Here is a 22,179-nt window from a genome sequence, read left to right on the forward strand (position 1 = left end):
GAAATATAGAAAGCGATTTGAAAATAATTTTCTAAATGATGATTTAGAGAGTGAGATTTGTAAAGATTCTTAGAGATGCAAGGTGGATCTTGTGGCCTTGCCTAGCTCCTATAATCATCTTCAATAGACGGGAAGTTTATGCATAGCACACAATAACATTTTAGAGTTTGGTCATTCCGTATTGTAATTTTAATCTTATTTAAGGTATCTTATACTCTTATAAAGCTAAACTCCACTAGAGATTTCTCTCAACATGCAAGCTATCCACATCAACAATCCAGTAAAACTTGTAATAATAGCCAACTAGCACATGTAATTATGATATTCATTTCTTCATCTACTAATATGCATTTAGCTGTTCATATTGATGTGTCAAATCATTCAACAAAATTAATTTAAAATAATTTTATTCATATAACTATAAATATAAATAGTTTATTTTTTAAAAAATATTTGAAATTTCCGCAGCAACGCGCAGGATATTCTTCTAGTTTAATAGAAAATCACGGGATTGTATAGCACTGTACACCAATACATCCCTTTGGCGAAAAAAAAAGAGTAAAGGCACGAACTCTTGCCACGTTGCCACTTCCAAGATTACAGAAATTGAAAAGAGTAGCACCCACGCGTCCAAAGGGCCGCCAAACCGCCAAGGTTGTTGAACCGTTGGAGCAATGGAATTGGGCCGTGCCATTTCCTTGTGTATATAACGTGGGTACTCGAAGCAGAGATCCCTCGTACGCGCACACGTTTCCGAGTTTTCCGTCTTGGCCGTTGGCATCCCGCATCTCCCCAAATATTTTCGCCAACGGGAAAGGGGGGGAAGAAGAGCTCGAGGGGACAAGCAGGGGAGAAGGGAACGCCAAGGGAAGCCGCGAAGCGAGCGAGAGCGAGAGAGAGAGCGCGCATCCTCGCTTGCTCGATCGCACGCTCGCTCGTGAAGGCTTAGGGTTTCGCCACCTTCCTTCTCCCGCTTCTAACCAGCGTCTCGGCTCCAGAGAGGATGTCGGCGGAGGAGGCCGCGGCGGCGGCCGCGGCCTTGGCCACGATGAAGGAGGACGCCGGTAGGAGCGGCGCGGAGGCAGCGGACCACCAGAGCGTGCAGGTGCACGGGAACATGCAGGTGAGCGCTCCCCGCTTGGAAGGTTCTGGAAGGCTTTTTCGTGGCGAGTTCTGTGCGGTGGATGATACACCTGCGGCTGTTTCTATGCTTGCTCCGCCGCGTTTTCTTCGTTTTTGCGGCTTTTGTGCGACGGGCTGTCGTCGTGGCTGTTGTGCTTCCTTTTGCTGCGCAGTTCGAGAACACGGAAACTTCTAGAACTCCGTGCGGTTGCTGCTGCGGTACCGTACCGGGAATTTTGGTGTTCTGTTAACGATCGGGGCGGGGTCGTCGGGAAGAGTGGGTGCCTGGGTGGCGTATGGGTTGATGATTTCGGAACGAATTGTTTCAGAGCTGTTGGCTGTTAATGCTCGGGGCGGGGTCTCAGGGAAGTGTGGGTGCCTGGGTGGCGTGTGGGTTGATGATTTCGAAACGAATTGGTTCAGAGCTGTTGGCTGGGGAGGATGTTTTGTGTGATTTAGTAGTCTGATGAAGAAACCGTGATTCCCTGATAATCAACATGTGCAGATTATCGCTAGCAACTCTGAGTACTAGAGCCATGCCTCTTGGTTACTGTCCACATGTAAGTTCAGAAGAGATGTGTGGGTTGGATTTGTCCGTTCCGCTTTGTAGTTCGGCGAATTTATTGAGGGACCAGTGAAGCAATGATTCACAGAACCCCGTTGCTTCTATGGAAATGTATGTCTGATGGTAGTATCAACAAACCATGCGTTCGTTAGTGCCCCTTTTGAGGATTGAGGACATTGAACATGCCTGGGGATTGAAGATCCTGGATCCTGCATGTAGATATACTTGATGTTGTTGGACTGCCAGCTTTTGCTAGTTTGTGTTTATTAAGAGCAATATTTTGTAAACAATGTAGAATAGGGAATTCAGACCAGCCTGTTGGCCACCATGAGAAGATTGTATCGATTCATTGCTTAGTGTGCTACTTTGTGTTCATTCTCAGTTATGTGTCTACCAAGTATGAACGAACCTGTGGCATCTAAACTTTGTGTCAACCAAATATTGCCAGTTGCGTTAAAAAAAAACAAATATTGCCAGTGCTGAGGAGTTACTAACCATCAATTGCAATGTCTTACCTGCACTAAGTAACTTAGGATGGCTATATATGTTATCCTTCTCTTACAAGGTGTATATTATCTTTATTTTTTTTCTGCAAAGTCACTCTTACGCAAGATGTTATGCTTTTTAACTGTTGGTCTACTTACTGTGTCTGCATTTTGTGATGTTTCAAAACAATGTCCAGCGTGTCAAAGTATACAGTTTAACCAATGACGGGCAGTGGGATGATCAGGGAACAGGCCACTTAACAATTGACTATATTGAGGTATGGTCAACTCTTGACTCACATCTCCTGTGAACATTCTCTAAAATGATAACTGCAATATTTGGTCTCATATTGAAGTATTGGTAAATAGTTTCTGTTGATATTCTATTTTTAGCTTCCACTATCATGTGATGATGTGAGCATTGCTTTACACATGTAACTGGATTCGATTTCCTCTCTAATTAACCTAAAAGATTATCATCCTATTTTTAGCTTCCACTATCATGTGATGATGTGAACATTTCTGTTTTAGATTGTCCATTTGAGTGATATGTATCCTGCTAAGGTCTTGATGGGATTGTCATCATGCTATTTTATTTTTCTTAGAAAAAGATTATCATCCTATTTTCTAATTTTACCAAATACAATGGAATTATTTTTGTCCTTGCATAATTTTTGGGCCATTATATTTGCTCCATTGACTCTTGTTATATTTTAGATCTGATTTCGAAATGCTGCTCATGGCATTACCCTGTTACATGGTTTGGTTTGCGTATAGTTCTTTATATAGCTATTATTCCCTTCTGTCACAGATACTGATACTGATGTTTTGGACAACAATACAATCTCCAAATTGAGTACTTCTTTGTATTAGATTATCTGTACTATAGGCTTATATTGTTATTAAGGTACTTTCAAGGCAAATCTACACATATAACCTTATTTTGAAGCTACATATTAAAATATATTGCTAGTCAAAGGTCCAAAAGTTTGACTGAAACCTTGTCCAAAACATCAATTATTTTTGACTCAACGGAGTAAAAAAAAATGAAAAGGACTCTAGCAAAAATAGTAAGAGATGAAGCAATTTCCTGGGATGATTTTGTACAATACAATTGGCAAATGACAACTAGCCATAGCACATTACCGATTTTTTTGGTATATAGTGCCTTAATTTTTTACTCATTGCTATTGGGGGTTTAGCTTTTCAATCTTTTTCTGATCTAGGGGTCAAGAGAAAGTGCTCTGGCTGTCGTGGATGAGGTGGATAATGACATGCTACTACTTCACCGTATTACTTCAGATAATATCTACAGGAAACAAGACCGTAAGATGGTGTTCTATTCTTTTAATCGTGGACATTTTTTCCTTGCCCTGATAGACTAATGCACATGTCCATTTTTTGTTGGTAGAAACAATTATCTCATGGAAGGATCCTGAACAAGCACTAGATTTACTGCTGAGCTTTCAAGAAGCTGAAGGATGCGGATATATATGGTGACTCAGTGATTAATGAATATTGCTGTGCCCTGTGCCCCCTTATATGCTTACACATGTCTTTACATTATGGTTATTTATGCAGGCAGAACATAATCTACTTACAGCAAAAGCTACAATCTGGTGACCTTGGCTGTGAGTTTGCTAAACATAATGTGTATTTTTTACTTCTGTTGCCCTAGTGTGCTCTTTTTATTTTCCATGTCCAACATTTGAATCCCTAGATGTTTCTACTGGTTCATTGTTACATGGTACGGCAGGTCGGTAACTAGTTGTTTTTTGCCTGTCCCTGCATGTACTTGCACATTGCTACTAATTTCAGATCAAAGTGATTTAACAATCCATATTTGTTTGCTTCGTTCGTTTTTATTAATTTATTTAATGGCCTTGACAAAGTTGTTTGATTGTGATCAGGAACAATGCCCAAAGGTTCAAATATGAAATTCTGATTATCTGACAGCCAATGCCTTAATGCTCTTAAATCCTTATTCCTCTGTTTGGTTTTGTGATGGTTTTATCGAAAGCATTTTGTTCCCAGCTGTGGATCCAGCTGTTAGTTGGAAGTATCTTTTCTGGATCTGTAACAGCAAAATTCTTTTTCTGGATCTGTAATAGCAAAATTCTGCTAGTATTACCTTACCTTAAGGGGAAATACTTCATGTATAACCCACTTGTATAACTCCAGTACAACCAAGGTGCGTTTGGCCCATTGAGTCTTAAGTAATACATCACTCAATTGATTTGAGCCCTTTGATCATCTGGATGTAGATGAGTTTTACAAATGAGTTCTATGTATAACAGTGCTCTTCTGTCAAGTAACCAGGTTCCACAGCACACCCCAGCATAGCACAGGACCACAACCACAAACTAGCCCATAATATCATTCTCATCTTTATTTCTACAAGTCTGTAATTGTCTGGTGTATACTGGTCTGTAGCAATGCCATGATCAATTATCACTTTACCTGCAGATGGGTTGAAGGATCTTCCTTCTCTTGAGCTGTCCAGCCTTCCTTTGCTTTTAAAGGTGTGAGATCATTGTTATTTTCCTATGGATTCATATAATCTTTTTCTTATTTTGTGCATGTTTTGGCAGGGAACTAGTGTTATTTAGTTGAAATAAACAATTCCCAAGAATTTTAGAGCAAGCTTCAAAAAACATTCCTAATGTCTTCATGATGCTGAATATCGATATATCGTTTGGGTTGCTAACTTGGTACGGTAGTTGGGTGACAAGGGCTTTATATTTCACTTGAACATGGTCTAAAGCATGGGCTCCAAAACATGGTCCGCAAACTTTGGAAAATGGATGTCTACATATAATTTCACGAGTAATATATGGTTTATATGCCTGAACCATCGTGTAATTATGAATCATAATACATTTTACATTATGTATTGATTGTTGAAATGTTGTGAACTAAATGCGCAGACTGTATTGGAGTGGGGAACGAAGGATGGGACGCGCGTTGCAGAGTTAATATCCCAAAATGTAAGTTATGAATTTATTTTTATGGTGGCATGGTGTTCCATTAAGAATGTTTATGCTCCTGTGGATAACTGACACATCTCAAATGGCATATGGCAAAACATAGAAGAGAGTATTTTGATAGCAGATTGTGGTAAGTGTCATTATATGGCGTGCAACATGGCTGTGTATATTGCACAAATATGAGGTTGGCCAGTAAATTTTGTAGTAAAATGACACTTCTTGTTTTAGAAGTGTGAATTACCAACTTATCAAGTGTTAGTCTTGTGTCCGTCGTGTAATAACCATGTAGAGGATGGTTTAATTATGATCTGAACTAATGTAATCCTGAAATTGTTTTGCATTGAAGGGCTGTTTTTCATGTTAAACTTCATAGCATGGAATTGTGGTCACTCTTTGTTTTGGGTGGAGGGAGTAGCAGTCTTCTATGGAGTACTTTACCTCTTTCTCAAATATAGGTACTAATTGTTATATTTTTTTTCACACCGGTAAACCGAATTTCATTACCATAGTAACGAAATTACAAAGGTACTAATTGTTATATGAGAATATGAAATTACTTCAGCACATTGCAGCTTATCAGGACAAGTCACTGGATTGTTATACTCCCTCCATCCCAAATTATAAGCCATTCTAACATTCTTGGAGAGTCAAAGCGTCTCAAGTTTGACCAAATTTACATAATGAAATAATAGCATTTATGATACCAAATAAGTAGATTCTTCATTAATTATTTTCATAGTATTACCCATTTGATGTCATAAATCTTTGTAATTTTATCTATAATTTTGGTCAAATTTGAGATGCTTTGGCTCTCCAAGAAAGTTAGAATGACTTATAATTTGGAATGGAGTGCTATTGTATTTTGTTCTGGCCAGGTTTCCTTGAACAATTGATAATTGTTTGGATAATGGAACAAATAAATTGCATCCTCTGCATCAGCTGATGCACACAATGAAGCACCTTTGTTTATTACATCTCCACAGGCCAAGGCTGAAATTGCTTGAATATATTAGCCTCATTGTTTGAACTATTCACGATAGATAGCTTGAAGTTTGAAATTTAGATTAGTGATATATTTTTTTGTATGCATGCCTTGGTGTTTTTTGAACCTTTTTAATTTTTATATTTGTCATATGTAGCAGGATGATTTTTTCCCCAAGCTAGTGGACCTTTTCAGAATGTGCGAAGGTTCAAGAAACATGGATGATCTCCACATGATCTTCAGACTAGTCAAGGGAATCAGTATGTAAAAACCTGTTAAACATGACCAAAGGTTATTTTAGAATGCAGCTCACATTATTTATTCTTTTGCAGTATCATTGAACAATCTTGCAATATTTCACAAGATTTTCTCTGATGATTTTATCCTTGACATAATTCGGGCCCTTGAGTGTAAGCACTGTACTACTCATTGTGCTCCACCTCAGCAGTTTTAAGAAATTTGTGCTGTGTCCATTTTAATTGAAACTTTTACGCACATACCTATGAATTTGCATGCATTGTTCTTTATAATGCTCTCTTGTGTGAGCAGATGATCCAGAGGTTCCCAATGTGCAGAGTCATCGTGAATTCGTGCAGAATCAAGCCCTCAATGAGGTAATGGAGTTCTTATGCATATTAGCCCGAGCCTGATTGAGATATATTTCTTATTTGTGTGAACTTTTTTTTCACATAGGCCATACACATTGGAAATGTTTCTGTGGCCTCAAAGATTCGTCAAACATACATAATAGGTTATATAAAGGTCAGCCATACCCCACTTTGCCCCTCCCTACTTGGAGTTTATTTATCTTCTAGCTATCTTTTGTGCTCAACCATTTCAAATTGGAATGCTTGGTACTGGCAGGATGCTATATTACTGAATGCACTGGATGGTCCTACCATGTCAAGCCTGAACTCAATTATTGAGGGGAACAAGCTTTTTGTTAGTGTTTCAACACTTCATGTTTTCACATGCTTCAAATCAAAATTTTCTTTTGCCAATTCAATTATATAATCTGTCTGTAGGTTGTTTCTGTACTAAAGGACGATGCTTCTTTTATCCAAGATCTGATTGCAAGGATAACATCTTCGAATACCTCTGCTGAATCAAAAAGCAAACTGGTGAGACTAGTATTGTGTTCTACTGCCTTTTCATTTTCCGTATTGAGACATTACCTTCTTTACGAAAATCTTATGTTATATTTGTTAGACATAATAATTATTGATTTATCGTATTATGAATTAACAATGATTTTCTCAGAAGAAATATCTGTTCCATATTATGTTGCTGCAAAAGGGAAAAAAATTTCTTATTGCAAATTGTTAGCATGCATGATTGACTACTTGTCTTGTGGTGCTGTTACTTGTTAGTACATGATGTGATTTTCTCGTTTGTTTCTTGACAGCTAGGATGAATTTTACATTGAACTTTTGCAATGTTAACTCCATGTGTACTACCAGGGGTGGAACTCAGTTGAGGCGAAACTGGGCTCCCGCCCCTGCTTGCCTGCAACAAAATTGTGAAGAGATAGTTAGCTCCCTAGCCTATCAGTTAATAAGCTTAACAGATAAAACCTGTCACACCAGGACCTATTTTGTCATGATGCCTATCTGCTTCTTGTACTCAGTTCTCAGGTGTAACAGTCATACTAGCTGTTCATAGGTTCTGCACAAAATACAGGTTGCATGGAGTAGCCAGTGACATGTCACCAGTTGGCATGTCAAGTGCGGTGTTACAAAACTGAGTTGAGTCATACCTCAAATCAGTTCAAGTGCGGTGTTACATTTGGTGTATGAGTTACATAGACATTAAATGTAGTAATTCTGTACTACTGTGGATGCATATCGACCGTTGCCACTTTAGCCACTACACAAATATTTTTTATAGGAATAATGAGTGAGAACCCTACTGAATATGTAGTAGAAACTGTACAGACCAAACTTTTGTAAAGATATGGGATGGAACCTTATACTTATCTGAAATAAAACTAGCAGAGGAAGAGAAAGAAGGGTACAAATAGTCATTTTTGTATTGGTATGACCTCTCATTTGTCATGTGTTTGTGATCTTGTTTATTAATGGTCATGCTGTCTACATTGACAATATCCTGTTCTTTGAAGGTCCTGTTTTTGCGTGAGCTTTGCGTTCTCAGCAAAATTTTGGGGCCTCAGGGACAATCACAGCTGTCTAGGTTAGTACTTACTCTTAAATTGAATGCAAGTTATGATTGTGATGGGCAATTTTGACGTGTTGACGTGATCAAATACTGAAGAGTTATTTCTAGGATCAGTAAACATCTATCTCAGCCATGAATGCAGGAGGCTCACTGTCTACTAGCCATTCCATTTTATGTTAGAAGTTTAATTAGGATACTTTTTTTTCTCAAAAAAATAATTAGGATACTTCATATTGTATTCATAACCATAAACATGTCCTGACGTTCTGTAACTGGCTTTTATTTTCTTTTTTGTCTTTTTCTCTTCTAATATAAAATACGTCAAATCTCTTGCTGTTCTTAAAAAAACATACTGTATTCATGAGGGGAACTCATTTACCTCTTGCCAGTATTATTTCTCATGTTCTTTGATGCACCATTGAAAATGATTGGATCAGAATGCAGACAATTTTCCAATGACATGTCCTGACGTTCTGTAACTGGCTTTTATTTTCTTTTTTGTCTTTTTCTCTTCTAATATAAATTATGGCAAATCTCTTGCTGTTCTTAAAAAAAGCATACTGTATTCATTAGGGGAACTCATTTACCTCTTGTCAGTATTGTTTCTCATGTTCTTTGATGCACTATTGAAAAATGCAGGCAATTTTCCAATGACACAGCATTCAAGTACAATTTATTTTTATATCGATGGCCATCAAACTTTTTTGTATCACTTTAATCATATTTTTTGCTCTTTTGTCTAGGGATCTCATTGATGAAGGTGCCCTCAACATAATTTCTGATGTGTTACAGAGTCAGGATAAAGAACTCTTTTCAGCTGGGTAACCTATAGAGCAATCAATGGATTCTTTGCTATTTGTTTAAACCTATTCTTTTTTTCTCCCTCTGATTGCACTACTTGTTTGGGAAATGCAGGGCAAACATACTTGTGTATTTTGTCAATCTGCATCCTAACTTAGTTAGAACATTTATTGCCAATCATGAAGAGAACTACCTAGAAGGCAATTCTCTTCTTGAGTTTCTGGTAAGTTTGCACTCTTTATTTTGAAGTAATTGTACAACATTCATATCTGCTTTTAGTCCAAGTAGCGAATTGTATTTCTAGAACCATCTATTCCTATGTGTATTTCTTCTTGTTTTCTCGAACACTTCTTCTGTAGAGTTGTACTTTCTTTTAGGAGAATTGCACTGTATAGATATTCTATCCTTTGGTCACTACGTTTTGCTGTCTGAGCTTTTGTTGGTCCCTGTTGAGCTTGAGCATGAATTGCTTGCCCCCTTCTCCTTTTGTCCTTCAACTTTATGGGAATTCTTCTTCTATTGATGTTTGTTGTAGCCATTGCCAATAACTGCATGATTTGACAGTCCGCACTGTGATGTACATCTGCTTCAAATTACGATAGACTCATGCAATGGTTTCTTTAATTGGTAGCCATGAATAGAACCTTATAAACTTTATGTTCCTTTTGTTATGTGCCTTGGTAGTTGAACTATCAACTTAAGTAACCGATGGCTGAGTTTTTTTTTTTCTACTGCAGGCATTGCTTACTGTTCTCAAATAATGTTTAGTAGCATTGAGCATTTGTCATTCTGATTAAATTACATGGATATCTATCATCACTGCCTCATCTAGCAATATATATTTATGGTTTTCTCAAATTCAGGTTCAAGGGATGTTAATTGACTCTGCGGAGGAAATGCTCTATCAGTCTTGTCTAGAGATACTGTTGGGTTCTTCCAATACAACTACACATCATGTAAGATGCATTATCAAATATGATTTACTTCTTCTGTCACTTTGATGACCGGATAGTAAGTCTTTTTGGATTAAGAGTGTTAGGAACCTATAGGATAGTGAAACTAATTTTAGAATAGGAAAATAGTGTATTTGCCATATTATTGCTAGTTTTCTATCCTTATTTTGATTTGATTTTGGATGCATATGAGTAGCTTTATGATAAATTCAAATATTGAAGTTTGGATTGCTGGTATTCAATGAGATTGCATTGGTGTGAAGGTCTCCTTTTTCTTCTGTTGCAGCAAGATGTTGTTCTTAAGGTTTTCTTTGACAAGCATATTCAAAAATTGATTGACGTAATAGCTTCGTCCTGCGCTCCAAAGAGCATTGCCAGATCAATGCCAGGTTCAGTGGGTGTTCGCACAATGGTTGAACTGCATTCTGCTAAGCCTGAAACATTGTTGAAAATTTGTGAGCTTTTATCCTTCTGTGCACATCATCATACAAACAGGATGAAGTAATCCTCTATCCAAAAGCTTCTCTTTTTCCCTGTTTTCTCATTCAGTTGTGCTATCGCTTTTCTGTGTTACCATTTTTTTTTGTTTCTTTGCTAAAACAAAGCTCTTGATGTTGCAGGATATTTTTTGCAACCAATGCAATGGAGAAAGTTCTTACTTTAGCCCATCGGACAGAGAAGGTTTTGGTTGTGGCAGCTGTCCGATTCATTCGGACTATAATTGGCAAAAACGTAAGAAATTTACTTTGTTCCATGAAGTGGGTCATGTTGCAGCATTGAAGGTTCATTTTGCATTATGACAGGAATAATCAAAATTCAAAATAAAAGACTTTGTTCTTCAGTTGCACTATTAAGCTGATTGGTCCTTGATCACATTTTTTGGGACCAGCAAGCATATTTTAATTGCCATGTTATTAAAATTTACCATTCCGTCTCAGGTTTGTTCTTGAGTTGACAAAATTGTCTGTGTTCTGTAGGATGACTTTCTTGTTGACCGTGTTATCAAGCTGAACTTGTTGAAGCCAGTTATTAAGGCATTTGATGAAAATGGCGATAGAGACAACATGCTACAATCTGTGGTCCTTGAACTGTTGGAGTACATAAGAAAGGTATGTGCTGGAGCTGTTTGCTTATTTGCAAATCACGATTCAGCATGCTATGTCATAATTGTTATTTGATGTTTTTTGTGTACAGCAAAATATTGAACCCCTTATTGAATATGTTGCTGAGTCTTTTTGGGGCCAACTTGTGAGGTTTGAACGATTGCAGAGTATTCAGGCCTTCAAACTTAGGTACCTCCTCATGTCAATAAAATCCGATGCTCCAGAAAAGGCAAGTAACTTATTTGCTCCTTATTTTGCTTGTATGCATCAACAACTTTTGCCGAACAAAGGTAGTATACTAGTATGCTTGATAAATGAAACTCGAATATATCACATTGTCATTATCAATCAACCTTATGAACATTTAGCTATTTGAAGGATAACTGTACTTCTGTACTTAGCTAAATGAAATCATTCATATTTAATTGTGGCTTAGGGTGCTATGTACTACTATAGAGTCAGGCAATGATCGGTTGGCCTGTGTTCTTGTTAGATTGTGGAGAGTGCAGAAATAAAGCAAAGTACTGGTGTGGCTGTCATGAGAAAGAAAGCAGACGAAAGAGGTGCTGATAAGGAACAGGAAGGTTATTTTAGTAAGGACAGGTTTGTTTGTTTCATTTTCCTTGTCTGCTGCCTATTTTATGTTGGTGGGCCCAATGAAGTTTGGGATTCCATTGTTTACTTAACCAACATGAAATTCCTTTTCTTTTCCCTTTTAGTGACAGAGTAGATTCTTCTACACCAACAATGCATTCGCAGGAGCAATCTATCCCTGCAAGGTATCTCAATCTTCTGCAAGTGCATTGGATGGATGTCCAGTTCACTTTATATCTAACATTTATTTGCTAGTTTTTGCTATTTAGATTGATGATAATTTGCCGAGTGTCGTTTTCACTGCACTATCTGTATTTTCTGAACTTTGTACCATACTCTGTATCTTGTATCTCACTGATATTTTGTTATTTCTTCTGGCATGAATCTGTTGGGCTTGCGGATTGTGATGTTGATGATAAATATTCGATCCACCTCCCAGAAAGCCTGTTAATGCTGATGAGGCCCAAGTGGTGGGGAACAATCCAGATGATGGCAGACATTCACCTCACAAAAAGCTAGCCTCGCCATCTAAGAAGCACGAAAAGTTCTGAAGGCAGTGGCGAAGGGGATGGAAACCGAGGCTCTTAGAATCAACAACATACCCCAGAAAGAGAGAAGAATTGGAAGTTGAGTATGAAGTATGAACTCCTTTTTGTGCAGCATTATAGAAGGAAAGCTCATCCTTGTTCTATTGAATCAGCGTAGCAAGACTATAACAGGCCATATGGGCAAAAACTGCACGCCCCTGCTCGAAACTGTTTCCTCTGGGACCATTAGCTAGCTAAGCTGTTACTCTTGTAGAAGTGGAAGGACACAGGTTAGTTTGGCGTCAGTAGCATTGTAATCTCATAGAACTGTGATTTGTTGATTCGTCAATATTGTTTGGCTGGACTCTAATACACCTTTTTTTTCGCGAACGTGCACTATAGCACGTATTTCATTAAGAGGAAGTAAAGAACACCGAATCCAAATCAAGAACAGACTGGGTAACCAAGGGTTGCCCAACAAGGCTGCAAGCCAAGAACGAAAAACCCGAAACAAAGAGAAAGCAGGAAATCCATTACGCCTCTGGAAGGAGCGCAACTCCCGTGTCTTCTCCGGTGTCTACTCATCGGTGCCTTTGGTCGCCAGGGAGGTCCTCCAGGAGGGAGACCGGTGGCTTCATGCCGGGTTTTCGGCTGTCGCGGTGTTCTTAGCCTCGATGGCTGCTTAGCCTTGGCCCTTGGGTGGTTTACCCGTAGTCGCATTTGTTAGTTCAGTCATGTACTTAGTCCTTTAAGCTTGTCTGGGGTGCGCTGTGCGGGTCCAGGCATCTCGCCGTTGGACCTTCTTGCTTGTGTGTGTTCACCTTGAAGTCTCTCTTACATGTGAAGTTGTGTTCTAGAAAAAAAAAAGTCTGATGATTGACGGATGGCAATTTTCAGTGTTGTGTTATTCTATCTTTTGTGAGCAGGTTAAGGTCATATTTAGAAAACTAAAGTTTTCTCCAAATCTTGTAGGCCTTTTTTGGATGTTGTCGGATTCACCTCAATTTTCGGGTGGATTGAAGTTAAACTTGAACTAAATTCTACATCGATCACACCAGCACATGTGGATTGAGTTGAACCCGACCACATACGAACAGCGAACAGGCTGTAGGAATTGAAATGTTCCATGGCGAAAATGCTGGAATTCCTTTAGGAACCAGTCTCAGGTTAGTCCTGTCACTTATCTAGCAGGCAGCAGATCAGCATACTAGCGACAGTGTTCGCTTCACAGCATACCGACCATAATTCAAGGGTAAGATAAGAGGGCCATACATGAATAAGCCTCCAACTCTGGTGGTCTGGCGGCATCACTGCCTCACTGGAACTAGGCACCGATCGACACCATTACTTTGTTACTACATTGTTGCAAGCTACACTCACGACGACGACGATTATTCTCACCGACTGATCACCGCAATGCAAGTTCAAGAGAGCCGGCACGGCAAAGCTACATACACGACGAGAGATTATTTCTTACTGACTGGTCACCGCAATGCAAGTTCAAGAGGCGGCTCGCCGCGACGACCCTTAATTTGCCATGGAACGGGCAGCAGCAGAGCATGCGTTGATCAGATGATTCAGAGGTGGTCGAAGATGATGCCGCCGTGCGCGGCGAAGAAGGGCGCGAAGACGAGCGACTCCACGGCCATGAGCTTGATGAGGATGTTCAGCGACGGTCCTGAGGTGTCCTTTAGCGGGTCTCCGATGGTGTCTCCGATCACCGCCGCCTTGTGCGCCTCCGATCCCTTCGGCCCCAGCGACCTCGCCTCCTCCGACATGCCGGCCTGCAGGAGAGACAATGATTGCTTGGTCACTCCAATCAATGGAGTTCTTGGCACTGATGAGAGGGATATATATATATAAGACCTCGATGTACTTCTTGGCGTTGTCCCATGCACCGCCGCTGTTGGAGGCAGAGATGGCGACCTGGACGCCGGAGACGAGCGCGCCGGCGAGGAGCCCCGCGAGCGTCTCGACCCCGAACAGCGTGCCGGCGACGAGCGGGCTGAGCATGACGAGCGCGCCGGGCGCCATCATCTTCTTGAGCGAGGCGTCGGTGGAGATCCTGACGCAGGTGGCGTAGTCCGGCACGGCGAGGCCCTCGGCGAGCCCCGGGATCACCTCGAACTGCCTGCGCACCTCCTCCACCATCCGCAGCGCGGCGCTCCCCACGCTCCGCATCGTCATGGCCGAGAACCAGTACGGGAGCATGGCGCCGACGAGGAGCCCCACGAACACGCGCGCGCTCAGCACGTCCACCGCCGTGATCCCGGCCCTGCTCACGTACGCGCCGAACAGCGCCAGCGACACCAGCGCGGCGGACCCGATGGCGAACCCTTTGCCGATGGCGGCCGTGGTGTTCCCCGCGGCGTCCAGCGCGTCGGTGCGCTCCCGGACACGGCGCGGCATCCCGGCCATCTCCGCGATCCCGCCGGCGTTGTCGCTGATGGGACCGTAGGCGTCGATGGCCAGACCCGTGGCGATGGTGCTCAGCATCCCCAGCGCCGCCAGCGCGATGCCGTACATGGCCGCCAGCCGGAAGCCGGCGTAGATCGCCGCCGCGATGGCCAGGATGGGCACGATCACCGACTTGTACCCGACCGCCAGGCCGAAGATGACGTTCGTCGCCGCGCCCGTCCTGCACGACCGCGCCACCGCCTGCACGGGGCCGTAGGCGTTGCTGGTGAAGTACTCGGTGACGTAGCCGATCACCAGCCCGGCCCAGAGACCGGCCGACACGCAGATGAACAGGTGCCAGTTCTTGACGTGCTTGTCGTTGCCGAAGTCGAAGAGGGTGAAGCTGGGCGGCAGGGCGAGGAAGGTGACGGCGGCGATGCCGGCGGTCATGAGCACGGTGGAGATGAGGATCTGGCGCTTGAGCGCCGGCCCGACCTCGTCGGACTCTCTCACCTCGGCGACGTCGGTGGCGACGACCGTGGTGATCGCGCACACGAGCAGGCCCATGGCGCTGATGAGCAGCGGGTACATCATCGCCGTCAGGTTGTGCTCCGCCCCGAAGGAGGAGATGGAGGCCACGAAGAGCGCCGCGCACGACGACTCCGCGTACGACCCGAACAGGTCCGACCCCATCCCGGCGATGTCGCCGACGTTGTCCCCCACGTTGTCGGCGATCACCTGCAAAATTCTCATCATCACACACTTACGGCACGGCATCACGTACATTGTGGACGACGACGACCACGCTGCTCACACGTACTACGTGTACGAAAAAGCATGTCCAAACACACCGACCCTCATCTATAACTAACGTCATATGAGCCTGTTTGTTTCTCTAAAAAGTCATAGCTCTGTTCGCTGATTTATTTTAACAGAAAAATATTGTTAGCTGACAGAAAAGATACGGCTAGAAGAGAAAGTAGCAATACTAGTATAATAATTATCTCTAGCCGAAAAGAAACACGAGTAGTCGGTGCATGCAACGGTGATCGATTTTGCTTTGAGATACGTGTAGGACATGATGAAGCAAAGCAAGTAAAGCAACAGGCACAGCCAGCAGGACGACGACGTTGCATGCAGAGAGCGTGACAGTGACGTGCGTAGCGTACCGCGGGGTTGCGAGGGTCGTCCTCGGGGATGTTGCGCTCGACCTTGCCGACGAGGTCGGCGCCGACGTCAGCGGCCTTGGTGTAGATGCCGCCGCCGACGCGGCCGAACAGGGCGACGGAGGAGCCGCCGAGGCCGTACCCCGTGATGGACTCGTAGAGGCCGCCCCAGTCGTCGCCGTAGTAGAGGCCGAAGAGGTTGACGGCGGCGTAGAGCACGAGGAGCGCGCTGGAGGCGAGGAGGAAGCCCATGGCGGCGCCGGAGCGGAACGCGGCGGCGAAGGCGCGCCCCACGCCGTGGCGGGCCTCCAGCGCCGTGCGCGCGTTGGCGAACGTCGCCACGCGCATGCCCAGGTAGCCCGACAGCACGGACGTGGCGGCGCCCAGCAGGAACGCCACCGCGCTGAACGCCGCGTTCGCCAGCGCCGGACGGCACTCCCTCGACGCGTCGTACGCGCACGGCGACGGCCGCGCGCTGAACCGCCCCGCCGACCCCAGGAACACGAAGATCACCGCCGCGAACGCCGCCGTGAACGCGGCCAGGTACTTGTACTCGGTGAGCAGGAACGACGTGGCGCCGATGGAGATGGCGCGCTGGATCTCGGCGCACCGGGCCTCCACGAGCAGGTAGTCCATGCCGTCCTCCTCCTCGTCCTCCTCCGTGCCCCGCACGCCGTGGCCGTGCTGCTTACTGCCGCCTCCGCCACCGTCGCCGTCGTCCTCACCGGCGTGCGAAGGCACGGGGACTCTGGCCACCACGTACCACTGCAGCATCGCGAAAGCGATGCCAATCAACGCCGCCACCGGGATGAGCGCCTCAACCGCCGCGGTGCCGAGGACAGCCATGGCTGCGCGCGTGCACACTTACGCCCTCAAGCTCACCAAAGCTTTTTTTTGCTCTCTTTGAGTTGAGCTCCGATGGAATGAGTTCTTGTGGGGAAGAAGATGTTGTGAAGAGTGGTGATGACTGATGACCCAACAGGGGGTTTAAAAAGGAAGGGAAACGGAACGGTTGTATAACAATTTACAGCCGCACACCTTGGTTTCAACGTGTATCACAAATTGGTCCCTCTTATGAGAGATTGTGAAGGTGAGCAACTACTGAGCATGATAATATCCTACATTTTCAAGGGCTTAAATGAAATAACCAGTCATGCTTGCATCCTTGCGTAGTGTGACCACCGAGTGGCAACGTTTCAAGGCGACCGTTTGTTGCAGACAGAGTAACAGTACTCAGTAGGGACTGTACGTACGGTGGATGCTTTCACGGTGAGTTCACAAATTTGTTGCTTATGCAACTAATTTTGTCACTGCCTCATGCTTTTCTGGAGAAAAAGTAGCCTAACGTGCCTGCGAGATACTTGGTCTAGATTTCTCTACGGTGAGTATGTACAAGTTGGAACCTATCTATATGTGGTTCATGAAGGTGAGGTGTTTCGATAAGCCTTAGGACGGCAAGAGATGATGTCTCATCTTCAAGACCTCAAAGCTTTTAGGCACTAAATTAAACCTTCTCTAATAATCTCTGCTACTCATCATTCACCAAAACAAAGAGGGAAACAGAATGGATCCCTAAATAAACATTGTTAAGATATTTTTCGTGTCAAGTTACCACACCTGATGGATGCATGAACAATAATTGTCTCATGCATAACACGTGGACGGCTTCGGATGAAGCTATAGTTTAAAAGGCGGGTACTCAGAGAAAAGCATCAAATACGACAGGAGTCTCACCTACTTTCCTCTCTAGTGTTTTTCTCCTAGACAGCTCATTGTAGCTATCCTTATGTATGCATTCACATTTTTTACAGGTCACAGAAGTTCCGTGGACTACCTTCTTTATAGGCATCCGTTTTCGAATACTAGAGAGTTCTACATGACATGTCGTCTAGCTATGGTTCACCTAAACGGTCATGTAGCTCGTTTACACACCGCTAAAACACTACATGTACAGTGATACACCACTTCCATTTAATAAACCATTTATCCCGTTTAGACATCCCTTTTGCCTGTTTAAGTGTTCGGTTAGGTCGAATAATGACTACATAGCAAATGACCAACTATTTTACGGCTTAGTGTATAGGATAACACTGGGTCTAGCTAACAAATCATTATAATCATTCTTGTAATTCCTATTAATAGGATAGCATTGCAATCTGGTAGCTCAACTAGTTAAGTTTTTTGACGCAGGTGCTTTTATTTTTCTAGATTTATTTCCGTATTTATTAGCATTGTTCTTTTATGGTAGGCGATGTGTCAGCCGATAATGATGCACCTATATAGAGATGAATATATGTGTATGCATGGGTGTTTTCATCTCTAAAGTGATTCGAAAAAAGAATATTTTTAGCATCTAGTATTATGCTTTATTCAGATGACTCAAAGGTTGTCATCGTATTATGACATTTTCTCCTTTTTAGTTGGACACAGAAAGTTGGAGGAGAGATATGTACCTTGGAGGACCATGGAACGCGGGCTTGTACGGTCATATATACTTCTAGAACCCTTTTTATAAGTTTTTAGTGTTCCTTTTCACCATTTTCAAACTATTGAAAATATGTGACTTTATCCTCTTTATGTCTATATGTGTCCCTTACAACCATTTGTGGTGTATCGTACTCAACTATACTTAAGATATGTTTGGTTTGAGAAATAAAGTGATTCATCTTCTTCTCACTCCTCATAAACTAATAAAATTAAGATAGGCCTTGTTTAGTTTACCCTGAAATTCAAAAACTTTTCAAGATTCTCCGTCACATCAAATCTTGTGGCACATGCATGAAACACTAAATATAGAATAAAAACAAAAATTAATTGTACAGTTTGTCTATAGTTTACTAGACGAATCTTTTGAGCCTATTTAGTTTATGATTGGACACAAACAAACGAAAATGCTACAATACCAAAATCCGAAATCTTTTTGGAACTAAACAACAAGGCCTTAGTATATATACAAGGGATGAGTTGATTACATAAAAAATCATGGAATAAACTCATGATGTGTCACCTCATGAAGCATGAGATGACTTTCCAAACTAAACACATTATTAGTCTCCCAGAGCATATCCAGAGAGTAACAAAAGCAAGTAGAATTTGTTTCACGTGAAAACAAGATCTTTCCCCTGTGGAACTAAAAAAGGAGTATTATTGTACCATATATATTTGTAGGGGACATTATTAATTATATTATGTGTCCAAGTGTTTCTAATTTATCTACATGTCTTGAAAGGCACACAATTCCCCAAAAAAAAAAGACCTGAAAGACACACTGAAATGACCAAATGCCCAAAGGACGGCGCGGCTTGGTCGCGGCCCGAACCGCTCGCCGCTGGGCCTCGGCCCGCAGGCGGCACCTCCACCTGGACCCGGCCCCTCTCGTCAGACACCCAAGTACCCACGCGGCACTTCCACAAGGACAAGGTGGATAGCGAGCCCACCGCACGTCTCACTCCCTCTCTCTCTCTCCGACGACCGGTGGACTCCCGCCGCCGTCAGCGCCGCCGTCACCGCCCTGCGCTAGGTGCCGAGGCCTTCGTCGGTATCTTCGCCGGCGACGGGCACTCACCAGGTATTCCCATCCCTTCTCTTCCCTTCCTGCTATTTAAAACCGAGCGCCAAACCCTAACTACTATTTGGCTATTTGATGCCTACTACCTTCGAACATTTTGAATAAATAAATAAATCAGATTTGTCCCTTTTCTGGATCCGCCTCTGCTCTGCGATACTGAATGATCTGCGTTGGTCTGTCTGAAATTGTCTGAAATTGTTACTTTGGGTTCGTCAGCCGTCAGGTAGAAGTGAGAAGGGGTGGGGGGGATCCGTACATAATAAGTCAAGTCTAGTTTCATTCTGCTTGTGCAACTACAATTGGAAACTAGAAATGATAATGGACCCATGCTGTTTTACGTATTAATTTGTTCTGCTGTTTCATTGCTTTTGTAGGTTGCTACAATAGCTGTATAGGAATGTCTCATCCTCTGATGTATGTATTGCACTAGGATAGCTCAATTATACAACTCTTGTAGAATTCAATTGTTTGTACTCCAGGTATTGCTGCAGCGGGCACGTCCTCAGAGCTGTGGTTGATGGGGGCCTTTAGGTGTCAGGGCAACCATCTCTTATCCCTAATCTTCTCTGCTGCCACTGCATACAGCATACTTTGTTAAATGTTAAGTGCTAACAATTCTGTAGTCTTATTGAAATGCCAGTGTAAAATATGAACCTTTACCTTATAACCCCAATCAAAAGAAACTTTATTTTGAATCATTTTTCGTCAGAACTTCTCTGAGACACAGTATAGGGTGGGCTGTGGGGAAACAACTATTGCAAGTAGATAATTGCTGTTAGATTATATAATGGCTAGGTTCCCGCGCTGTTTTGATTCCAGTAGTTTCTGTAAGCTGTTTTTTTTTTGGATGAAACAGGAGGGGTTTAAGCCCCAACTGGAATTTTATTGCAATAAAGGGTAACAAAAGCGTATATATACGGTCAAGAAACAAAAAGGGAGTTCTGTAAGCTGTTAATAAGAGGAGTCCTCTGCATAAACCTACAGAGGAGAATTGTATCAGACTATAAGCCTTGGTTCCAGCATTGTTTTGATCTCAGTAGTTTCTGTAAGCTTTTAGGAGAAGCCCTCTATATAAGCCTAGAGAAGTGAACTGTATTGGACCAAGCTATGAAGGAATGAGGGCACTCACAATGCAGACTCTATCATAGAGTCTAAAGTTATTTATTACCTCGAACAATGTGGACTTAGTGTCTAAATAAGACTTGGAGTCTTATTTTTTCTACCTCTTTCTTAAATAAATATGCTACCACTTCAGCAAAATACCATAAATAATATATAATTAATTGTCTTGGACTCTGTGATAGAGTCTTGCATTGTGAGTGCCCTGTAAAGCCTTTCCTTATCCCTGGCATTAAATTCTTGTGATGATGACGGGGGATGAGTCCCAACCAGCAGCAGTGCACCACATGTGTGGCTGTGCAAGCATCCTCCAACCTTCGGATATTTCCTACAAGGCTACAACCCATAACAGAAGTCATGCTCCATAACTATGTATTGACATTCAAATTTTAGTTAATGTTGCCTCCAACATAGTTTTGTTTTATACTCGTAATCTACTGTGTGACAATACTGCATGCACGATTGTATGTTTTCTATGAAATAATGGTTTACCCCAGTTTTACCTGAAATGATCTAGTAAGCATGTCCTTTGTTCAGCTGAGTTTTATCAAGCCACTAAAAGGTAGATATCTTGTTTTCTTTTTCTCTGTTGGCAGGTACAAAGCCATGGTTTTTCTTGAGGCAGAGATGTCATGGAATGTGCTGATCTCACCTAGCCAGCTGGACCGCAAGGGCCTCCTGCTCCGCAAGGCTATCATTGTGCGTCTTCTGGAGGATGTCACAAACAGGAGGGCTTCCAAAGAGCATGGCTACTACGTTGCCGTTAGTCAGCTGAAGGCGATATCTGAAGGGAAAGTGCGTGAGCTAACTGGAGATGTACTGTTCCCAGTCTCATTTACCTGCATCACACTGAAGCCTATGAAGGGTGAGGTCATGGTTGGCCACGTGGACAGGATCCTCAAGCATGGTGTGTTCCTGAAATCTGGACCCGTGGAGAGCATTTTCCTGGCTGAGAAATCGATGAGCGACTACAAGTACATAGGTGGGGAGAATGCGATGTTCATGAACGACCACTCAAAGCTGGAGAAGGACACTGCCGTGCGCTTCAAGGTACTGGGGTTCCGCTGGATGGAGGCTGACCGCCAGTTCCAGCTCCTTGCTACGATTGCTGGTGACTTCCTTGGGCCACTGTGAACTGCTTCCACAGGTTAAATGGGTTCCAATGTACATTGCTCGTTAGATGGTGGATGGATGGGTGGATCTGATGTGTGGAATTAAACTTTGCTGCCAGTAGTTTGCTCTGTAGTGCCTGAGACATGGTAGGTCTTTTAGATGCTGATACCGGTGACATTTGGCTCTGGTCTGAATGTATCAGTGTACTTTGATGAACAGTGGTTGTCCATGGATGTCCCCTTTCTATGCTTGCTTGGAAGCTCACGCTACATGGCGCTCCCTGATCTGGTCAGTGGTTGAATTTGCATGCGTAGTGCTGCTTGACTTGCATTGCATATTGATACATCCATGTAATCTGGTCAGTGGTTGAATTTGCATGCGTAGTGCTGCTTGACTTGCATTGCATATTGATACATCCATGTAATCTGGTCAGTGGTTGAATTTGCATGCGTAGTGCTGCTTGACTTGCATTGCATATTGATACATCCATGTACCCATAACATCTGTCGTCATATTAACTCA

General features: G+C 42.9%; 3 protein-coding genes across 4 annotated transcripts; 2 read left to right on the plus strand and 1 right to left on the minus strand.

Annotated features, from left to right (window-relative positions):
• LOC8071188 (serine/threonine-protein phosphatase 4 regulatory subunit 3) lies at positions 740–12,684 on the plus strand. 2 transcript variants are annotated; one of them, XM_021447010.1, is made up of 24 exons: positions 803–1,123; positions 2,370–2,450; positions 3,399–3,498; positions 3,584–3,668; positions 3,754–3,803; positions 4,639–4,694; positions 5,100–5,159; positions 6,302–6,401; positions 6,474–6,551; positions 6,691–6,755; positions 6,835–6,903; positions 7,006–7,083; positions 7,167–7,262; positions 8,261–8,331; positions 9,060–9,137; positions 9,232–9,340; positions 9,981–10,073; positions 10,357–10,571; positions 10,691–10,802; positions 11,048–11,179; positions 11,265–11,402; positions 11,667–11,776; positions 11,893–11,952; positions 12,207–12,684. In XM_021447010.1, exons 1-24 carry the CDS (start codon positions 1,004–1,006, stop codon positions 12,316–12,318), a joined length of 2,268 nt encoding a protein of 755 aa, XP_021302685.1. In that variant the 5' UTR covers positions 803–1,003; the 3' UTR covers positions 12,319–12,684. The 2 variants fall into 2 exon arrangements, 1 of the variants encoding a protein (XP_021302685.1); XR_002447280.1 differs by lacking the exon at positions 12,207–12,684 and having other exon boundaries at positions 740–1,123; positions 11,265–11,362; positions 11,893–11,945.
• LOC8076017 (pyrophosphate-energized vacuolar membrane proton pump 1) lies at positions 13,401–16,812 on the minus strand. The gene is made up of 3 exons (XM_002440596.2): positions 15,861–16,812; positions 14,161–15,429; positions 13,401–14,078 (listed from the first exon to the last, which is right to left on the minus strand). Exons 1-3 carry the CDS (start codon positions 16,701–16,703, stop codon positions 13,872–13,874), a joined length of 2,319 nt encoding a protein of 772 aa, XP_002440641.1. The 5' UTR covers positions 16,704–16,812; the 3' UTR covers positions 13,401–13,871.
• LOC8071189 (DNA-directed RNA polymerase V subunit 7) lies at positions 19,247–21,926 on the plus strand. The gene is made up of 2 exons (XM_002439280.2): positions 19,247–19,425; positions 21,141–21,926. The coding sequence occupies exon 2, from the start codon at positions 21,151–21,153 to the stop codon at positions 21,676–21,678; it is 528 nt and encodes a 175-aa protein (XP_002439325.1). The 5' UTR covers positions 19,247–19,425; positions 21,141–21,150; the 3' UTR covers positions 21,679–21,926.

Source organism: Sorghum bicolor, chromosome 9 (assembly GCF_000003195.3).
Source record: "Sorghum bicolor cultivar BTx623 chromosome 9, Sorghum_bicolor_NCBIv3, whole genome shotgun sequence".
Taxonomy (NCBI): domain Eukaryota; kingdom Viridiplantae; phylum Streptophyta; class Magnoliopsida; order Poales; family Poaceae; genus Sorghum; species Sorghum bicolor.